This window comes from Perna viridis, chromosome 13, assembly GCF_037379345.1.
Source record: "Perna viridis isolate PV_CMFRI_1.1 ecotype Kerala chromosome 13, ASM3737934v1, whole genome shotgun sequence".
Classification (NCBI taxonomy): Eukaryota; Metazoa; Mollusca; class Bivalvia; order Mytilida; family Mytilidae; genus Perna; species Perna viridis.
In genome coordinates, this window is record NC_142457.1 from 10362698 (window position 1) to 10386125 (window position 23428).

The 23428-nt window shown below is 32.2% G+C and overlaps 1 protein-coding gene across 26 annotated transcripts in view; it reads right to left on the minus strand.

The window, feature by feature from the left end:
* Positions 1-23428, minus strand: part of LOC148599527 (uncharacterized) — a 55733-nt gene continuing 32305 nt past the window's right edge. For 17 of the 26 annotated variants that reach the window (XM_088559626.1, XM_088559623.1, XM_088559618.1 and 14 more), the window contains 9 exons: positions 23216-23242; positions 22744-22767; positions 22251-22277; positions 21522-21548; positions 20537-20593; positions 9041-9268; positions 4834-5130; positions 3908-4172; positions 1-1480 (listed from right to left, as the gene is read on the minus strand). In XM_088559626.1, the coding sequence (XP_088415752.1) occupies positions 1465-1480; positions 3908-4172; positions 4834-5130; positions 9041-9268; positions 20537-20593; positions 21522-21548; positions 22251-22277; positions 22744-22767; positions 23216-23242 (968 nt within the window). In that variant the 3' untranslated portion in view covers positions 1-1464. Of the gene's footprint in view, positions 1481-2544; positions 2638-3907; positions 4173-4833; positions 5131-9040; positions 9269-20536; positions 20594-21521; positions 21549-22250; positions 22278-22743; positions 22768-23215; positions 23243-23428 lie in introns of all 26 variants that reach the window. The other 9 variants (XM_088559625.1, XM_088559610.1, XM_088559609.1 and 6 more) reach the window with 9 other exon arrangements.

Sequence of the window (23428 nt, forward strand, 5' to 3'; positions counted from 1 at the left end):
CACAGATGTTCATGTTTATTCTAAAACAGCTTAAAATTTTTTCCCTTTAAAGACCTTCGTAGATATTTCTGCATAACATTATAATATATTTATCGTTGAAAATGAAAACACGAAAAATCAGTTGGCATTACCATATACCTTAATTGTAGATTCTTTTTTTTCACTTAATATCATCTTCATGGTAATTTTAATCAATTAGTCAAAACGAAGTAGGAGTAGTAATGAATTCTTTTAATATAACCTCGGGGGCGGATGCAGACACTTTGAAAAGGAAGTGTGCCAGTCGGGGTTCCTCGGAAAAAGGGAGTGCTAAAACATTATTTATCATTTTTGTCAATTTTATCATGAACCTCCTGCACCTGCCACTGAACTTCTGCTTCTTTTCTTTTTGAAAATGACTCATTCTGTTTTTTTCGTTGACCTTTTTGGATGTTATGAAGAAACATTAGGTCAAAAAAGTTAGATGACTTTATTTTAAATAATTTCAAAATCATTCAAAAGCTTCCATAGTGTACTTTAAAAAAATCGTTAAAGTATTTTCTAAAACTTAAATAAACGTGATCGTGTCTTAAATAAAAAAATGCAAATTAAAAGTATATTTATTTCTTGTCGCGTGCAAGATTTAAAGTAAAGTAGCGCATACTTAATAGTCATAATTATATTTAATTTTATTTATGTCCACTGGGTAGTGATATGCTGGTTTAAATCATAATACTTCCTATAGAATTTATCTTGTATACAAACGACCCTTACATACATAGACAATCAACAAGCATTCAAGCAAACATTTGTAAACAGCAACTTTCAATCAAGCAATTATTCTATAACCTTGTAAACCTTATAAATAATTTCCTAGAAAATAAGATTTAAGTACTTTTCTGTCTAAGGATCTGGCAAAACATGTATAATGTGTGGCACATGAAGGAAAACTAATGCAGATATTTTTTGCTTTATCCAAGTATTTATACCAATCAAAGTGTGTGTTAAGTTTGCCTTTTTAAGATGTTTTAAATAGCTTTTCTTTTGTATTCAAGATGTATTTTAAACCTTTGAAGCAAAAAAAAAGACCAAATTAAGAAAAGTGCCCGATTCTTACACAGAATTATACTTAAACACAATTAATATCAATATGCTTTATATCATTAACAGAAATGGTAAAACTGTTACAAAAATAAATAACAAAATTTTACAATCTGAAGCCAGATTTTGTGTTTGTTCACATGTATATCACATAATAACGTGTACCAGATGAATTTACATTTAAGAATTAAAAACTTACAGATAAATAAAGAATGCGTAGAAACAATTTTTGAAAATTAAACGTATTCGATACACAAAAAAAACCAAACACCAAAATATCACAGATTACAAGAAGATCCTGTAAATGCTTAGGACGAATGTTTCAGTTACATGATAGTCACGTTACTTATTTGCTAAGAGTCCATTGTTCAATCTTTTTCCTCTTCATTTTTTAACTCCTCTGAAAAATAAAAAAGGAAATCATCTTAATCATTGAGAATCACTACATTTTACAGTTTAAACGTAAATTGGACAATTAAATATGTGCAAATGCAAATTTTCCTAAAATGTAAATTGAATTACACATGATTTTGTTATAAACATGACCTAAAATGTATCAAATTATTATTTATTATTACAATCAAGAAGAAAATCAACTAACATAATAACCAAATCAATCTGTTTCAATAAATAGTACATTTTTATTTTATTTATGAATGAATGTTGCAGAAAGGCATCAGTTAAACTTTTATAACAATTACCACAATGTTGTCAACTACTAAATTAAAACCTGTTTAAACATTGTATACAGGTTTTACAGTACAACAATAAAACCGTGAATATACGTTAATAGAATGTGCAAAATTGTTTACAGCTTCAGACAAAAGTATATAACCAGAAATAAAGAAATGAAAAGAATTTACGAGCGAGACCAGACAGGGTAATCAAGGTAGTTAAAAACTCCCTCAGTTAGTATGAAAAGAATAAAAAGAATAAAAACCGAGTATAACAGGAATTTGTTTTTGCATTAGGTCTATGAACAAACTTTAGAAATCATTAGTATATGTCAAACTGTCACTTATATAAAATACAAAAATAGCAGTGTTTTGTGTGCTTCTCTTCCCCAAGCTAGATGACAAAATGTGAAGTTTAATGGACTTCGTTGTTAACATCATTTAAATTAAGGAGACCCAATTTTTTTTGTATTCCTGATACTTATGGGCTTTTAGTACAAAGGTCAGGACGCAAAGGAAAAGGCATGATTTTAATTTAGATGTCGATCACGAAACAAGTAAATGTGTATCCAAAAAATGACTAAATACTGATTTAAGAAATTTGGCTGCCTATACCATGGCGTTTTGCAATTTAAAACCTTTCAACAAAGAACAAAAACTGATTCATTCTCATATAATGTGCTATAAACTTGTTCGAACAGTACTACATGTGTATTAGCCAAACAAATGCATGATACCATAAACCGTGTATGTGTGATAAAAGTCCACCAAACCACCCAAAATGTCAGACCTGATAACACGGATCCTCTAGGAGAATTCTTTGTACCAGGAGACATATTGTCTTTTGTTGTTGAATTTGAGTCTAAATTATCTTTCGGTCGTTCTAAAATGAACAATAGACAACTCCTTATTTGGGGGAATTTCATACAATGATCGGTAAATATGAACCTGGTTGGGAGAATTTCATATAATGATTAGTTGATATTAACTAATTGGGAGAATTTACTGCAATGACCAGAAAAACAATGTAAGATTATGAAGGGCAATCCCGTTGAGAGACTTTGATGGTCTCCTTAAATAACTAAAGAGTTCTTAACTTCTGAGACTCCACATTCCAGCTGTTTTTTATACTGATGGAGAATGAGGCCAAATTTAAATTTTGCAACACATTTCAAGAGATTCACCTCCAATATTTATAACTATCATCCAAGGAGAGAGAGAAACAATAATTGCACATGAAAAATGAAAAAAAAAATATCCTAACGTCTGTTAGTTACTTGTATATGTGTTTGTTGTTTTCTTCATTTGCTCAATAATTGTAAACCATATACCTTGTATAAATGGATTTAACACCGTCCAGATTTATTGGTCACACTACGCGTGCCTCAGGGAAAACTGTACTGGGCATCTTGCAAACTCAATAATCAATTCAACGATTTGTACGTAACAAAACTTAAGGCATACGGCGGTAATTATTCAAATTCCTAGGAGAGATATGATTGTACCCACATTTTGCAAATGGGAAAAAATCTAATCTCCAAAGAAATGTTCTTGTACATATGTAATAATCACAATTGTAAAAAAAAATAATTGGAACCCCCTCCCCCCAAAACAAACAAACTAAAAAAAAAGACATTCAAAAGGTTCGTGCATAAATAAAAGATCTGAAAATAAGATAGACATAAGTAATCAAGCTAGACCTTCAAATATATGTTAATAAGCAGAATTAATACTACATACTACATGAATAGCATGCATTCAGTAGAGTGCTAAAATATATCAAACTTCAATTTTTCAAAGTATCTTGACAGTACTTCAGCTTAATCTTAATTAAAAATGGTGTTTTCCGTGAACTTAAATGTTGTGTTATTTCGTTTATTATAATGTGTTTGTTTTATATCAATTGTACGTGTAAAGAAAATACTGTCAATTTTTTTTTTATTCATTTTTCTTTCTACGAGTTGGTCTTAAATTGAATTGAACTTTGCATTTTTAGGGGAAGAATCAAGAGTAGTAATTACTGAAATATCTTCAAGCAACACAAAAATAGACATATATTAAGTAAAATATATATAAGCTACAAAAAAGATATCTTTGCAAATATCCAAAAAAAGCAGGGAGAAAAATCAGGTGAGATGTCAGTGCATGCATACTGAAGGGAGTCCTTTGAACCTTTCTTGTCATCCTGAGCTTCTGGGGATGGGGTGCGGTGACCCTTTTTAGCACCTTTTGGTGACGGAGTTCTATGGCCTTTTTTGTCACCTTTCGGTGATGGTGTCCTATGACGTCCTTTTGGAGATGGTGTCTTTCGGTGTCCTTTTACCCCTTTAGGCAAAGGAGTCCTTTTGCGACCCCTGGGGGAGGGTGTTCTTGATTTTGGTTTTCCTTTAGGTGTTGGGATTCCACCTAAAAGAACATCTGTAATTGACAAATATTTTTTTGTGGAAAAAGGAACATTTTTCTACAAATAGTTTAAACAAGTAAAACTGCAAAGTGAAATCAAAATTTAATTTATTAACAAGATCAGTCAAATCCTGCAGACCAAACAAATCAGTTAGTTGTATTCACTACAACATACAACATGTCTAGCAAGTTATACAATAACAAGGCACACAATTTATAGAGTGAACATATGTTTTTGTCACTTAAGATCAATGAATGGGAAAATAGAATTTGTATAAAAACATAATTTGCTTCACATTCTGTATTATCTTCTTTAATATCGGAGTATTTAATCCCTCCATTTGGCAAAAATTTCTTTTTGTCACCAGTGAAGAGGTAGTACCCATATTTGTCTCCCCTTACGTATTTGATATGAAACTATATTGTCTACAAAAGTCTTAAACAAACTAAATGACACTTGACAGACCTGTTACATGCGTAATTTAGTTCAATATACCAAACGTCATGTTATGATTGTTCTATACTAAAACGAAAATTAACAAAATAACAGTATTATTTAACAGTCAGGTTAATGACAATATCTATACGGTAAATAAATCTAAAACTGTTAAGTTTGCATCAACACCAAACACTCCATCTCAAGTTAGAGGCAAACCCACAATAACAATATTTTAACCTTTTTTGGAAGCGGCAGATTCCACTCTTTTGATACCTCCAGCAGACCCTGTATAGGACCTCGATTCCTCGTGAAAAGAAACAGATGGTTGTTTTCCAAGTGAACCCCTCCCATCTTTGACAGGGGATGCAGGAGTTCTTCTCTCTGGGGATTTAACAGGGGATCGCCCTCTAGACCCAACAGGGGTAGCTGGAGGTTTTCCAGGGGACCTTAATCTGCCAGATCCTCGTGGAGTTTTAATGCTAGCATCAGGACTTCGTTGCCTCTGACCTAATCGATTATTAAGTCCATCAAGAGCTAAAACACATAAATATCAAAGCTGTAACATCAAGTTTAAACCTTGAGTCTAAATATACCCTGCGAAATTTTTAATTTTTTAAGTTTTGCACATAAAGTTTAAAAACTGAAATTCAAGTTCAAAATTTCCTCAAATCATGAGTTTTTCCCCAAATCTTTAATTTCAAGTGATTTGATCTGTCAAAATGTTAAGGAAAGACTTGAGGAAAATCTCGATTTTAGGTTTTTTATGAAACCAGGCACTGTTTTGTAAGTGTGTCCCTCTCCGTTTAGGACAAACAGGTAGAGTTACATCTAAAGCCAGTAAAAAATTGATTTTTATATCACAACCAATTTTCTACTATAGATGACAATACATTTAATAAAATATATCAGTGTGCAAAAGCAACGACTTTTGTCTGCATTGGCTAAAGAAAAAACGTTATTTCAATTGACTCAAAACAGAAAATAATTACATGTCTGGTTTTTAAAGTCTGGAAAAAATAATGAGCAACCACGTGATTTTAAAAATGGAGATGAGATCAAGTTACCAATAAGCTGCGTCCTTGTTTTTATTTTAATTTGTCTATTGTTTGTAAGTTTGTCTATAAAAAGAACCTGTCGCTAGCTCATATTATATTGTACCATGAATTTCCATATTTTCACGTCTTGTTTAGATTTAATAAAAGAAAACAATAAACCAAAAGTTCTTTTCTTTTACAACCTTCCATTGTAAGTGATCTGGTTGGTTGGAATTTCAGTTTTGGTAGACTTGGAAAAAAATTTCTCTTTTTTAATTTTATTTAAATCTTTTTTTTTTTTTTTATAAAACTAGGCCTTGATCCGATCACCGTATAAAGATCAAATGGTGCTCTTTTTATTCAACCAATCAAAATCTGAATATGATAAAATAAAAGAAGAAACGTTAATGTAGCTTCTTTTTTCTTCTTTCTGAAAAAAATATAAATGTAATACTTTTGTACTTTATTAAAAATGTGGAAACTGCATAAAGTAAATTCATGAGAGGTTTTATTTAAAGTTTTCTGGTCTTGACGTTTAGAAGGGCACAATAAGTTGACTTTTATAAATAACAGATACAGAGTACGCTGCACAAAAACTACTTTATAAGAAAAAAAAATATTACAAACTATAATTTTTTTATGAACTTGAAAATTAAAATTTAATTTTACATCAAACCTGAATTTTCATATTGAATTTTTCAGAAAATTTGAAAAACAGTCATTTTTCTAAATAAAAATTACACAAATGTTTGCACTTTCATACCTTCTATTTCGTTAAATGTTTTAGAACTGCCCAAACTATATATAATTGTTAATCTGTTTTGTTCTTCTTTATTATATATTTTTGTGGGTTTTTTTCAACTAGTTTCTGCATTTTGTCAATTTATTTTTGTATCAGCTTTGCATTGCTTTATTTTAGTTCCTTGGCTTACGATATTTGAATAATTTTACTTCAATTATCATTTTCAATTTAATTCAGAACATTTATATAGACAAATACCAGGAATTGAGGTTAAGAGTCTGTTATTTAGAGTGTATAAATATATGTGCTACATAATAAAATGCTGCGAAAGTACATGTACATATAGTTGTGGATGATAATTATCACGTTTTTTTTTAAATTTCATAATTAGTTGATTCTTGAATTTCTTACAGAAATTAAAGCATCGTAGAAAAATGTGGTTTCACAAAACCACGAAAAACACAAACTTTGGTACTCTAATTAAACATGGTTCTTCTACAGCATTCATTCATGGTTTTTAGTTTACAATAGGTAAAATATCTGCAGAATTAATGCTGAAAAATCAATATAATAAAGGCAAAATCATAGAAGAATACTGTGACAGTTAATTAATACCAGGATCATTTCCATAAAACATCACAAACTGAGCATTTCCTTAAAAAAAGTCTTTTTTATCTACATTATTTTTGTAAGCTGCAAAGAATGTATTTACTAGTATTTAAATATGATCTCAATTTGATGTTATTTATGAAAATCAGTCCAGTCCACAAATGGATCATGCAAAGTGGATCTACATGCACATTCAACTGAAACATTTGAAAATAGCTAAAATGCATTTAACATGTAAAAACAATAAGTAAATCATAATAAATATCAACAAATTAAAAAATTAAAATTAATAGTTACTGCTTACAGAATTGTAGTAAGCCTGAAGCACATACATTTCAAAAAAGAAAATGATTGCATACTCACGCATCTTCCCACCCCACCATCCCCCCCAAAAATAGCTGTACTTGATAATTATTGTTATGTTTTGTTAACAGCATTTTAGCTATATGAACATATAGCATTTATTTTTTCTTCAAACCATCTGCATGATCGTTAGATGGATTCATACATTAAGTATATCTATACAAATTACTATGACTTTTTCAAACCAACACTATGGAAATAATAACATCTTATTCAACAATTTGGTAATCTAAAGTTTATTTCTTGGTTTTCGGTCACATTCAATGAGATTTCATACCCTTTTGTTCCTCCAATAACAACAATTGTGAGATCGCTCTTTAAAAAGCCACAAAAACTATGTAGGAGGGACTATTTTGCTTAATATTAAAATGGAGAAAAACAAGCCATGTGTGAGTTAAGGCTCACTTGTGATACCCTGGCTTCTCTGGCAAACAGGAAAGCGATATCATACCAATATAAAAAGCCATTCCACAAAACAGTATAACCATATGAAGCTTTGTATAGCATATCAACAGCTTCAGATTTAAAGAAGCTGAAAAATCTGATACGAAAGTTTCCATTTTGTAGCACTTAAAAAATTACCAAGTGGATCAGTTAACAGAAAGCAAATGAGGGAGGTACCTGAAAGGAAGATCCATAGTACAAGTCATCAAGTAAATATCGAAGCACTTTCTCCAATAGAAGCTGAGAAACTCCCATCATGCAGCACAAATAAATAACAAAGTCAATCTAAAACAATAGGTAAGATGAGTGAGAACCTGGAAAAGGGGAGCCACTGTATAAATTGTCATGCCAAAGATATATACCAAATATTGATCATTCCCTCCAACACAAGCTGAGAAATCTGTTACAGAAAAAAATGTGTATCAAAATGACAGAATGTGAGAATAATTGGTAAAACAGGTAACCTCCTTCCTACATTGCAGGGATATAAAAATAGTAATTAGGTACCCTAAAAAGAGAGACTGGATGACCTGAGAACCAAAAAATCATTTTAGCTTGGTTATATAAGTTACTATTTTAATTTAAATGTCTGAGCACCTGTAATATTTGAATGTTTCTGCAACTAAAGAATGAAGAATAATTATTGTTAAAAAATCCTGTAAGTATGGTCATTATTTTCCGAAGCAGTTAATTTCAAAAAGCCATACAGACAGTTAAAGAGGTACAATGGCTACACAGAGGTACCACCTTATACACATTTTGCCTGATTCCTAGACAGAGAAATACTTAAATAATAAAGAAGATATTGAATAATTTCTAACATTTCAATATGGCTTTTAAAATTAACATTTTTCTGGATGGTAAAAGCATTAAACATGTTACCATATCCATATAGGCTGAATTTGTCCTTAGCTTTTACAGGGAATTTCAACCTTGGACAGGAATCCAAAAATGGAAATTGACAAGAAGTAAGATTGACACTGTTTAAAACATGTAAGTAACAAAACCACCTCACCTTTTAACCAGGATTTTCTTATAGCTAATAATTCTTCATCACAAGAACAACTTTATTATTGCTAAGTTTTCTGAAGACAAATATAGACATGTTCCTGATGATGGGATAATTAAATTCTATTACTCTGTCCACCTAACAACTTGACCCTTTGAATTATAACCTATAGACAACCTTATGCATGCAAGACGATGTAACCAAAAACACACAATGTTTAGCCATATAAATCCACAAACTAACCTGCAGACCCTTGTCGACTATCTATTTTGACAGAACCAGCTGTTCCTGGTCTTTGTTTATCACTACGTTTATCTTCCTCTTCGTCTCCTTCACCTCGTACAATCATGGCATTGACCTCCTCAAGAGCCTTCTTGATTGCTTGTTCTGCTATATTGTCTTGTAAGTCTTTAGCTATTTGTAGAGATTCTTCGAAAGAGGAGGCTGCTGCTTGTAATTCACCATTCTTAACTGTTAAAACAAATTGGCCATAAGCTAACAAGTATATTTCAGGGGGCATTAAGTTTTTTGTTATTTATTAATATAATATGTTCATGGTCTACATACCTCACTGATTCCATTTTGAAATAGGTTTACCAAGTTCTGAAAAACAGGCTTTCAAGATAAAGCCACTGCTGATGGGGAGATATCATTAAGGATTGTTTTAATTTTTTGACCAAGTTACGCAACTCAACAAACTTTGGGGCAAGTTATGCATCACGAACTACAAATTGGTTTATGAACAAGTGTAAACTGCCCCAAAGTTAGTTATGCAAGCATAACTTGGTCAAAAATTTAAAACAATCCTTATGATTCAATTTTTTATTAATTAAAGTCACAATTAAGATTCGTCCCTTCATCAAAGACTTATTTATTTAAAATTATTTGAATTGTGGAATGTGGACTGATTAGTGTTGATGACATCATAGTACCATGTTAGTTCACGGGAAATAACCTATCTTGTCCACATGAGGAATAAACAATCAAATTGAATTATCTGAAAATGGAACATAAAATATCCAAATTACGTGTTACTATCTTCAAATAAAAATAATTGCATAGACAAAAATGTACTTCACATTAAAACAGCATACAGATCAGGCTTAGAACTACTGGAAAAAGTGATTCTCTGCTAAACACTTTCATTTATTCATGCCAATATTTATGATGTTTTTATCAAGTCAGCAATACAGCAATCCATTTCACAAAACCTCTCTAAGTAAAGCTGGGATGTCACAATGTTTATTTTATGATTTCATCAATTACAATAATTTTTTAACTCAAAATGTGTGTGAATCAACCACAGACTTAAAGTAAAAAACAAGAGAACAAATTCGATGTAAGGTCGCAACATCAATGACATTTCACAACAATGTGAAATATTGCAAAAAAAATATTTATAGTCACTAACCTTACATCTCATGTCAATACACAGTCATTGCATTAAGCCTTCCTTCAGAGCAGTTGCAATATAAATGCAAATATTACCATAAAGAAGGTAATTTTCACAGGATGCTTACTTTGACCTTTTTAACAAACCAAAATAAATCCCACAAAATATTAACTCTAGGCTTCAGTATTAGCGCAAAACTTTTTGCCTCAAAATTAATTACAAATTTTATGCCCCCCCCCCAAAAAAAATGTGTCATCCTCAGCTTCTTTAGCTGCTTCTAAAGCTTTTCTACCATTATCTTTAGCATTTACAAATTGCTGTAATTCTAAATAATATCGACCAATCTCTTGGAATAACCAAGCTTCTGATGAGAGCTTATACCTTGAAACACATGTACAGCATATTTAATTCACAATATATAAAACAGGTATTTTTTGTATTTAAGCAACACAGCTAGTGTTTCTAAAAAAAACCAGATGGCACTAACCCTACCCATGCAAAGGACACTTACCTTACCAGTGCACCTGGTCCATGCTCCAAGATTTTAGGGGTGTCATTTACTATTGTTTCTATGCACATGCTGTTTTGGTTATTTTGTGTTCTTTGTTGTGTGTGTCATTTCCTTGTCTAGTCCATATCCTTGGAATTATGTAACCATTGGTAATCTTTCAAGTCCTGGTTCCCTTGATTACACTTTTATGAACCAGGTGCAGATGTAAGTTTGAACAATAGTAAAACATGTTAGACCCCTTCAGGACAGAAGCATGAAGTAATTACCGCTAGGCAATTCTTTTAAAACAAAAGGTCGGTATACTTATTCTTTTCTACATGTAAGGAATTGAACATTTTCTTATTTTCATCTAAATGCGAAAAAAAATTTTCAGCAGCGGTCAGACTAAACAAAATTTATTTGAAATTTTACATTGATAAATAATGGGGGAAATATTGATTCATTAGTTTTTTCTGTTCATGGTAGAGTAAACAAAATGTTTTTCCCAACTTTTGAATGATTTTGTTTTTTAATAATGTGCAGGCGGTGTTGCCATAGATGTCACAGCGGTACGAGTTCGAGTCCTGCGGACGAAACGACCAAAAATTTGCTTCGCAAATTTGACAGTTCTAACATCGTTGGGAATTGTTCAGACCCTTCTATAAGTTTACGTTATCTTCCCTGTATCAATTTGATCCGATGGAGCAGTGTAGCGAATAGAGTCGTCATATATATATATATAAAGTCTAAAGGAATCTGCCAATCAGCAAACTTTTTAATGGGTATCGGATCGTCCAGTCATGACGATGGAGCAAAAACAAAAATAATTATATTAGTCTAAAGGATTGTACAACGATATCGATAAAGATGTTAACACACTATAATAAAGTATATAATGGGCAAAATTTTCAGTCAACAAATGACCTTGTTGAAATCATCGAGGCAGTGGTTAGGTCATCTGAAGTGTTGACTCACTGGGAGTAAAGGCTTTTTTGTAAGGTCGCTCCTGTGTCCGTTCAAGCGCTTGTGGAAAGGCTTTTTAGATTCACCAACATATTGAAGGCCACAAATGGGACAGTGGAGCAAATATATTACATTAGCACTCTTGCAGTGCACGTTGCAAAAATATTTTGTAGCGTTTTCCCGTGACTGTGCTGGTGAATGATGACGAGTGGTGCATTTGGTTGCAACATTTACACCTTTTGTCACCACAGGAGCGACTATCGCCTGGACTCGACTCTCAAGTTGGGCTTAGATATTTCAGCCCTCACAAGTAGACTACGCAAACTGTTTGGCTGTCTGACAGCAATCATAGGTGGTTCGGGGAAGACTTTGGATAATGTTGAGTTTCTCTCGACAGAGGCCAAGTGCTCACGAATGGTGTTGTGGCTGTTTTTAAGGCAGAGGTGGTATGTTAGAACACAAGGGGTTCTTTTACATTTTTACTTTGCCTTGTATTGTAACAGACTACTTCTTAGGATATTGTGAATTTTTGGAACCCTTCATTGATGGTCTTGTATCTATATCCCCTTCTTCTTAAATTGTTTTTCAGTTGACCTAGACGTTTCTTTAAGGATTCGTCATTTGAACAAACGCGTCTTAGCCTAAAAGCTTGACTGAATGGTATACTCTTAGTCAGGTGAGATGGATGACAGCTCTTAGGCATACGATATTGATGTGTGTCAGTTGGTTTTGAGTATAGGTCCGTGAAGAGCTCTCCTCCCGATAAGGTGCTGGAGGTATCGAGGAACGAGATGCTAGTAGCAGATGTTTCGTGAGTGAACTTAATTGAAAGATGTTGATTGTTGGCACGAGCGATACAATTGTTTAGTTCTTCGTCGTCATGTGTCCACTTCATATCCACGTCGTCAATAAACCTATACCAGGACAGAGGCTTTTCTATAGAGGATTCAAGTAGTTCTTTTTCAAATTTTCCCATGAAAATGTTGCCATAAGACGGAGCCATTTTGGTACCCATAGCTGTGCCATTTATTTGTAAGTAATGGTCTCCATTAAAAGTAAAATTGTTCTTTTTTAAAACCATTGTGAGCAAAGTGACCAGGCAGTCAGTAGGTGGAACTTTGACCTCCCGGGAATCCCATACCTCTCTGCAAGCCTCGATACCATCAGAGTGAGGAATATTGGTATAGAGGATGTAACGTCCATAGTGTCCAGAGTGGTGTTTGGTGGAGGGGATTCAGAGCCTGCATCTTCTGTAAGTAATCAGTCGTATCTTTTATAAATGATGGAAGTTTTTCAACATGTGGACGTAGATGAAAGTCCACGAATTCCGAAATTTTCTCTGTTGGATGGCCGTTAGCAGAGACTATAGGTCTACCTGGGTTGTTAACTTTGTGAATTGTGGGGAGTAGGTAGAATCGACCAGGTTTAGGATTTTCAGGTTTGAGATATTGAAGAGTTTTAATGTCAATGTGGTTATTATCGTACATTTTGTTTAACTCAGTGTTTATTTCGTCCGCAAAGGATTGAGTGGGGTCTGTTGTTAATTTGATATAAAAACGGTCGTCTTTAAGTTGACTCTCGGCCTCATTAATGTAGGCGGATATGTCCATGATCACTACAGCGCTGCCTTTGTCTGCAGGTTTTATTATGATATTGTCATTGGTCCTAAGACCTTGCAGCACGTTCCCCCATGGTTAAATTATCGCGACTCTCTACGTTGACCCTTACATTTCTTATTAAGTCAGATTTTACATTATCAATAAATGATTCCAAAGTTACATTTTTGCTCTTTTCAGGGACCCACTCACTTTTCTTTTTATAAACCGATAGTTGTTTTCATCGTCTGAATCACACTCATTTTGACCCTCAATCTCTTTTGAGCCAAAGTACACTTTGATCCTCAAACTTCTGGCGAAGTTGTCAAGTTCCTCGATCAGGATGGTTTCATTTACAGGACATGGAACTGGGCAGAAATTGAGACCCTTAGCTAATAATGATGTTTCATCTTCAGTTAGGTTGTGTAATGAAAGATTAATGACAGTGTTGGATGGTTGACTGTCAGGTTTGTTTCTTCGTTTAAAATGTCTGTTGCGTCTTTTGCCTTGTTTTTCACATGGTGAGAATGTTATTGGTGACATGCCATCACGTTGGAATTTACGTTTCTGTTTGTCGTGAAGGGACTGATTTTGAGTTTTTGTGATGTCATCAAGACGCTTAATAATAAAGTCATGATCAGAGACTGTGAGTTCTTTCTTCGATGAGTCTATCAATCGATTAGATTCTGTAGTTAGTTTCTTAAGATGTTCTTCGTAGTGTTTCTTCAGTAGGATCAGTAGGCGTTTTGAACAATTTTAGATTGTCTGATCCCATCTACGAGATAGGGTGCTGGAAGCCCTGCCTGGTGTTTGAGGCAAGAGCTTGATGTGAAGACCCTTAGGAATGACATCTTGTTGGATATTTTGAGTAAAATTTGATAAATGGTGACTAGTTCTCAATTGCATTTGTTTAATTATCCTTAAAATATTCGTCACAGTTCATAACGGATAGAGATGGAAGATGTTAAGTCTACTGGGATCGCGTAAAAACACAATACAGGCAGTTCAAAAAATTATATGAAATCTAAAGGAATCTGCCAACCAGCAAACCTAATGGGTATCGGATTGTCCAGTCATGACGATGCAGCACAAACAAAAATAATTATATAAGTCTAAAGGATTGTACAACGATACCGATAAAGATGTTAACACACTATAATAAAGTATATAATATAATATAATATAATATACCCATTAAGTTTGCTGGTTGGCAGATTCCTTTAGACTTTATATATATATATATTTTTTTAATTTCTGTATTTTGAGAGAATTCAATCAGACCCAAGGATTATATTTCTTGTTTTTGTTGATCAACTCTTGACATTATATCCCATTTCCATTTTTTAACTCCTGTTTTACTGAAATGCACATCTTCTTATCAAAATATCCCAGGATTACATTCTTTTGATTTCCGCTAGAATCTTGGTTCCCATGATTACTCTTGTAAACATGAACATGTAGGTTCTTGTTTACAGAATATTTCAAAATGTTTTATAATTTTTTTGTTTAAAATAATACACAATACTGTGACTTACTCAACATGGAATTTTGTGCCAGAAATTTAGATAAGAACAATTGGAAAATCAACATTAAATTTTATAATATATTATAGAAACATTATAAATGGATAACTAGAGGCTTAAGAGAGCCTGAATCGTTCACCTGGCTTACCATTTGCTTATTAGAAAAAAATGGCAATGAGACAGGCTAAGTTAAAATTAACTGAATAGTCAAATGCAGGAAACACTTTTGATAGCATTTTATGACCTGAACCAGAATTTTGCTGAAGGCAACAGTTTTTGAATTAAAAACTCTTCTGACCCCTATGTTCCATTTGTAGTATAGGCAGCCATATACATTTTTAATGGATTAAAAAACACAAGTAATTTCGAGAACAATACACTAAAGAATTAATATGCTTTATTTCCATTAACTGATCTAAAATGGTTTAAGAGAAGAAGATTTGCAAAATTGCACATATACATGTGAAAAAATTAAGAATTGTTTCAGGAGCCATAACTCCTACATTGGGAACGAATCGTTTCAAAAATGTCGGTATTGGTCAATCTTTTGATGCTGAACTATATAATCCTCCAAAAAAGGGCAACAGCCTTTGAGTTGTTTGCAAAAAATTGCCTTCTGACCCATATGTTCTATTTTAGTAACATGGGATATGTTTTTGTCACGGATCAAGAATCCCAACATTTATTTTTTGTGGAAACCATACAGATCAATTGTTTTTGAGGAGAATATTTTTAAAGTTGTACATACGAGGAATGCCAAAAAAAAATTGTATAAGGATCATAACTCCTACATCAATTGTAAATATCGTTTGCAGAATTTCGGCATAGATTTTCTCTTAATCCTGGACAATATTATCCCCTGCAAGAATTACGCTAAAGGCAACGGTTTTTTGAGTAATTTAAAAAAAAATGCCTTTTGACACCTATGTTCTATTTCTAGTAACGGCGGCTGGCTATGTTTTTTCACGGATCATAAATCCCGACAGTCATTTTGTGCACAATTATCTAGAGGAGGAGAATTTCGAATATTTGTCGACGAGGAGGGACGCCAAGTGATAGCATAAGCTTACTGGCCTGTTACCCTACATCTATTACTTGTAGCTGTCTGGAAACTATGTGAGAACCAAACATGGGTAACCTAAATTTATACATTTCATCTTGTATTGGCATTTAAGAATAAATTGCATAATTGTAAAATATGAACTACTTTATAGTCAACAAGTTTACATGATCTTTCGACTTATTATTGCCCATACATGAGATCAGAAGTAAACTTTAATACAGTCAATGAATGGGATGCTAATTCAACGTCCTAATGTATCCGTATATGACTACAGTTATATAATCCGGCCATTTATATTTAATGAGGTATGATACCAAAAGTACTAAATCGTGATGTTTTTACAAACAAAATTAAGTGTTTAGCTTCTTTGGCATATTCCTTTATATATTCCCCATATATTCAACTATTCTGGAGCACAGACATAAACATATAAGTAGATTGATAAGAGAAATACATTTAGAAGTACCTAGATAAAAAAGGAATTAGAGTGTTAAATCAGGTGTAAAAAAGATTGCAACAAAAATGAAATTTATAAAAGATTTTTGAAAATGATTTTTATAGGCATTAAAAAAGATTGCAACAATATAAAATAAAAGATTTTTGAAAAAGTCAACAATGACAACAGACATCTACAATAAACACAAAGTGATGGCAATAGCTCACACTGACCTTCGTCCCAGATGAGCTTAATTATACGATGAGAAAAACAACCTCTTCTGACTAAATTCTGTTACTCAGAATGTTAGTTTAAAACTTATCATGTCATTATCTGCAAGCGTTTGGGAAAAAAGTCCATAAAACGATTATTTCTGTAAATTTTGCTAAGTTCAAGGCCCGTGATTTCAGTGAAATCATCGAAGTGAAACCAAACACAAACTTGTATTTTAACTTATCACGGTTAAATTATAATAAAAATCATGTCAATATCTGCAAATGTTCAGAAAAAAATGCCAGGAAAACGGTTATTTCTGTGAATTTTGATGATTACAGAGCCCGTAATTTCGGTAAAAATTATCGAAAAGTATACCTGTCCTTTAACTTATCATGGTGAACTTATTAACCAAAAAATATTTCAATGTCTGCAAGTGTAAAAAAAGTCCGGAAAAGTTAAGAGGGATTGATGGACTGACGGTCAGACGGACGGGTCAAACACATTTTACCCTGCGCAACTGCATTGCGTGGGGTATAATTATTTAAGCACAGAGTTCTTCTCCTTTGAATTTAAGAGGACCCATATTCCATAACAGATGTAAAAGATTAGTACAGCTACTGGAGTTGGCCACAATCAGGTGATACAGGGCAAGTGATTATTTACAATTACGACATACTGTGAGGTGAAATATTGCATGAAATCAGTCATGAACTTAAGCCAAAATTGTGTATGTCATTTGACCATAAGGTCAAAGGTCATGTTCAAAAGTCGCACACCTTATTTGGTACATGACACTCAATCTTGGCGTGAAATACACACATACCAAATGTCAGATATTTTGCCAAAATGAGTATCTTATTTGACCATGAGGTAGACAGGTTAAATTCAGTTAAAATTTCATATATTCTAGTACGCAACACTCCACCTTGAGAGTATATACCAACACACAAAATATTAGAAGTCTAGGTCAAAAAGACAAAAAGCGTTATGGTATGTGTGATGCAGTAAAATTCTATATGATTCAGCAAAAATTAAAAATAAATAAAATTGCATTTTAGCTTAAGTAAATTGATAATGTCTTGACATATTTGTAAATTTAGCCGAAAGAAAGAAATATGTGTAATATTAAATAATTCACAGGTAAACAACTGACACTTTATAGAAATTAGCAAAATGTATTTAATTGCTTTAGGTAACAGTTTCCATTGTTTAAGGATAAATAAATTAAAACAGTATCCGACATAAAAAGATAAAGTAAGTTTGGGTAAACGTAATCTTACATAACCAAACGTTTCCTATACTAAGGCGTTATGAATATTCATCTTTGGAAATTAAATAAAATTAAGAGATTTCATTGGTAAATAAAGTCAGGTCCGACAGCACGTGATACTGAGTTTTTAAGGGAACTCGACCCAGCCCTGGTATCACTGTGTACGTTTAGGACAAAAAAAGAGTAAAACTTAATATCTTTATTTACCAGGCATGCCTCGAAAGCATGCAGTGTCCGATAGGCTAGGGACACAAAACAAAACTACATGTATGTCAGTCATAGCAAGAAAACACCACCGCTTCATCAAGACTCTACCATGAACTAGTGTTCCCCAACAAACAAAATGTCACTCGAAAAGGTAGAGTTCATATTAACATGTCGGACGGGGAGGCAGTCGACATCTCGAGGAGCCATGCCATGTCCTCGACCTCTCCGCTCTGACCACATAATTTACGACATAACATATGGACAAATTTTGTATGAATGGCGTCAAACCTTGGTATGTTATTTGAACATGAGGTCAAAAGTCAAGTTCAAATGTCAACCACTCTAGTATGTGGTGCCTGGCCTTCAGGTTTTATAATCCTATAACAAATATCAGATGTGTAACTAAAAAGACAAAACAATTTTAGCCCAGACAAATTTTTGTCTGGTATTTGACCAAAATTTTGTATGTCATTTGATCTTGGAGTCAAAGGTCAAGGTCAAAAGTTATCCTATCTTGAACATTACACTCTACCTTAATGTGATTTACTTACATACCAAAAATCAGATATCTTGGTAAAAAGACAAAAAACAATATGGCCAAGACAAAGTTTTTATGGTATGTTTCCAAAACTTTTATGTTATTTATCCTCGGGGTCAAAGGTCAAGGTCAAAGGTCACCCACCTAAAACATTACTCCTTGGTGTGATGTACTTAAATGCCAAAGATCATGCATATAAGTAAAAAGACCAAATAATAATGACACAGATAAAATTATTATCGTATTTTGCCAAAATTTGTAAGTTATTTGACCTTGAGGTTAAAGGTCACGGTCAAAAGTCTACCACTCTGGTATGCAACAATCTACCCTAAGAGGATATACCAACATACCAAATAATAGAAGTTTAGGTCAAAGACAAAAAAGTTATGGTATAGACAAAGTTTGTATGAAAAACGTTAAGAAGAAGAAAAGTCCTTACAGGGGTGATTTTGGGTGCAGATGAGCAAAAAAACAAAGATATGCTACATATTTTTATTTTTGATATGTTTCAGTGGAGGGCACCAACTACACATCCATGCATACATTTAATTAATATCTTCTTGCTCTTGTTAGCAAAACGGGTCTGAACATAGCCTATTTTCGTATATTTCAAATTGTCAAAAATTAAGAATTTTGGTTGCTATGGTAACCAGATCTACACCAATTTGATTGCTTTGTACTTTATTGTAAATTTTTTTTCATAAGACATACTTCATTACTATAATTATGTAGTTTGACAAATTTCCACCATTAGATACAAAAAGATACATTCAAATTGTGATGTTTTTGTGTTTTTCAGGCCCAAAATTGGTGATTGCTAAGGAATGCTTGTTGCTATGATTACGGTGAAAACATTTTTCATTTTTCTATCTTAATTCTTGTTTTTCCATTAAATCCTACATATTGCAAGTCAATTTGGTTCAAATGTCTGACATCGATAATTCACCCACTCCATGATTCTTAGGTGGACTGCTACTTAATCGTTTGTGCATCTGTATTTAAAAATTTGATGAATGTTTTTACGAGCTTGTCAAAAACCTTGATGTTGTAACTCCATATAATGGTAAGAAGGAGACGTCATCTCTAAAAATGGATATTGACGTTAGGAAATGAAAAATCCACCTTTCTATCGTAAATTTTAGTATAAAGTTTACCAATATTGATATGAATACTAACATCAATAAACAGAATTCTTTATTATCGATATTTGCTTTATTCAAAGAAATTTCTACAGAATATATATAGCTTTTACAGCCTCCTAGCCGAATTATTTTTTTTTATTTCATTCTCGAGAAGTGGCTGGTATCGAATATAGTTTAGTTAAGAGCTGCTAACGATCATTGTGTTAGAAAATGCGAACAGGTTTGAAACGTAGTACAATTATTTAGATGTTTCCGTTTATTGCGATTCAAGATACGTCCATGAGACCTGTTCTTCCCCTTCTAAAAACTGAAAGTCCCTAAACTGGGCAACATCGTTATCAGATGTGAGTAATCAGTCTATGTCATACAGAAACCCGTTTTCCAGGGATAAGGGTGACATTCTTAATATTAAAGGAACACTCCTACATAAAAAAATAGCTTTTCCTACTTTAATTGTGTAGAATTTGAATGAATTATCTATTAGATGGTATCAAATTTGGGACGTCTTCGTCTTTAAATAACTGGAAGAGAAAAATTTATTGTACTTTTTACAGAAAATTCGGAAATTTTATTTTTAACCATTTTTAATCAATGCCTATGAACATTGCCATAAGTCAACAAAAGAACCCCAGCAGTATCAATTGTGATAGTTCAAAACAGAAAATACAAAATAAATCATTGACAACGGAAGCATCAATACTCTAGGGGTTTTAACATTGAGGCAAAGCCACTATAAGCGATCTTGTCATGGGGTATAGGTCAACTAATTGCATTTAACTCAATATTTTTGAAATAATATTATGTGGGTCAATACTTTAAAGGAATATGTGAGATCAAACCATTTGGAAACAAAGGTCAGCAAATTGGGTTGCAGTTGAGAAGAATGACATTGTATTTCCTTACTGTTTATATTTCGATGCCTTCGATTGCTGTTTTTTAAAGATGTTTTAGTTTCAACCCCTAGAGACGAGAAAAAGATAACCACAACGTAATTAAAAAAAGTACCTTTGTCATGGAGTAAAAGGTAATATATTCGATGATAAAGAAAATATATAAGAATGTACAAGATGTAGAACAAAGACGAAATGCATTTGAAATCAATTTCTAATGACGTTATCTGCTTTAAACATCATTTACATTTGAGAGAATCCAACCTTTCTGCAGCAGAAAACACCTCTGATACATGTTAAAATTACGAATACAAAATCTACATTCAATTGAAAATCAAGGTTACTGTTTTGTATTTCGCTGTTATAGAATGCTACTTTTTAAAGTTTTCATATCCCATAAAAAAAAGAAAAAAGATAACCACCGTAATTGAAAAAAGTACTAACATCATTGAGTAAAAGTCGTTGATAATTGAAAACAAAATAGAATATTTCAGTCACAAGGTAAGTCTTTAAAAATTAATATGAAAGTCCTATTTTGATAAACAATTGCAGTTACACATCCTCATTTCTTCTAGTTGAAATGTATGTCAAAATGGATCACTTTCAAAACAAGCTTTACACATTATTGCAAAACTATTTCAACCAAATTATCTAAATTGAATTGAAAAATGCATGAACATTTGATAACATTTATTGAAAAGATATACATACCTCTGATAAAGTCATAATTACGATTACAAAATCCACATTTAATTGGAAATCAAAGGGGTTGCTATTATGTATTTCGCTGTCTTAGATTGCTTTTTAAAAAAAAGATTTTTAGTGTCAATCCTATAAGACGAGAAAAAAGATATCCAAAACGTAATTGAAAAAAGTACCTATATTACGGAATAAATAATAATATCTTCGATGATTAAGAAAAATATCAAAATGTAAAAGGTGTAGAATAAAAACGAAATCAATTTGTATTGACCTTATATGCTTTAAACATTATTTACCATCTGAAATCCAGCGGAATACTTCATCTGAAAACAAAATAGAATATTTTAGTCACAAGGTAAGGCCCCGCGCAGGTCCGGGTGTCAAAAGAATATGCCTTCAGCAGCGCTAAGCTTGTAGTAAAAAGGCGACTAAATACTGCTCAGAAATTAACCGGAGGCTACGCGGTCTGCCCACAGAGCAACTGGGTTGTGTGCCCCAGGTGGTGGAATTGGGTATCCCTGGCGTATTACACGTATTAAACCCCAACAAAAAAATCAATCAATCAATCACAAGGTAAGTCTTAAAAAAAATGTATATCACAATGGATCATTTTCAAAACAAACTTTACTCATAAATTTCAAAACTATTACAAGCTAACAATCACATCGAATTGAAAAATGCATGAACATTTGATAATATCTTTCTTTTGAAATTATATACACACCTCTGATAAATTTTATAATTACGAATACAAAATCTACATTCAATTGAAAATCAACAGGGTTACTGTTATGTATATCGCTGTTATATATTGCTATTCTTTTAAAGTTCTTTTAGTTTCAATCAAATAAGACGAGAAGAAAGATAACCACCACGTAAATGAAAAAAGAGTACCTATATCATGGAGTAAAAGACAATATCTTCGTTGATTAAGAAAAATATTAAAATGTAAAATATGTAGAATAAAGACGAAATGCATTTGAAATCAATTTGGGTTGACCTTATATGCTTTAAACATTATTTACCTTCTAAAAGCCTGAGCAATTGCACAACTGAAAACGAAATAGAATATTGTAGTCGAAAGGTAAGTCTTAAGATATTAATATGAAAATCGTATTTTGATGAACAATTGCATTTACACATTCTCCTTTCTTCTTGTTGAAATTTATGTCAAAATGGATCATTTTCAAAAAACAAATTAATTTTAAAACTATTTCAACCAAACAATCAATTGAAAAATGCATAGAAATTTGATACCATTTTTAGAAATTATTTACATACCTCTGATGAATTTATAACAACGAATACAAAATCAAAATTCAATTGATAATCAACAAGGTTGCTGTTATGTTTTTGGCTGTTATAGATTGCTATTTTTTTTTCAAATTTTTTAAGTTTTTATCCCATAAGGCAAGAAAAAAATTAACCACCACGTAATTGAAAAAAAGTACCTACATCAAGACGAAATGCATTTGAAATCAGTTTGTATTGACTTTATATCTTTTAAACATTAATTACCTTCTGTCCAAAACAAAATTATAACTGAAAAGAAAATAGAACATTTCAGTCACAAGATAAGTCGTATTTTGGCGTACAATCGAAGTTCTCCTTTCTACTAGTTGAAATGTATGTCAAAATGGATGATTTCTAAAACAAACTGTACACACATTATTATTTCAAAATATTACAACCAAACTATCTAAATTACATTGAAAAATGCATGAACATTTAATTACGATTACAAAATCCACATTTAATTGGAAATCAAAGTGGTTGCTGTTATGTACTTCGCTGTCTTAGATTGCTTTTTTTAAACGTTTTTTTAGTACCAATCCCATAAGACGAGAAAAAAGATAACGAAAACGTAATTGAAAAAAGTACCTATAGTACGGAATAAAAAAAAATATAAAAATGCAAAAGATGTAGAATAAAGACAAAATGCATTTGAAATCAGTTTTTATTGACCTTATATGGTTTAAACATTATTTACCATTTAAACTCAATAACGATGCTAAAGCTGAAAACAAAATGGAATATTTTAGTCACAAGGTAAATTTTAAAAATTGAAGCTGGAAATCGTATTTTGATAAACAATATCAGTTACACATTATCCTTTCTTCTAGTTAAAATGTATGTCAAAATGGATCATTTTCAAATAAGACTTCACACATATAAATTTCAAAACTATTTCACGGTGACAATT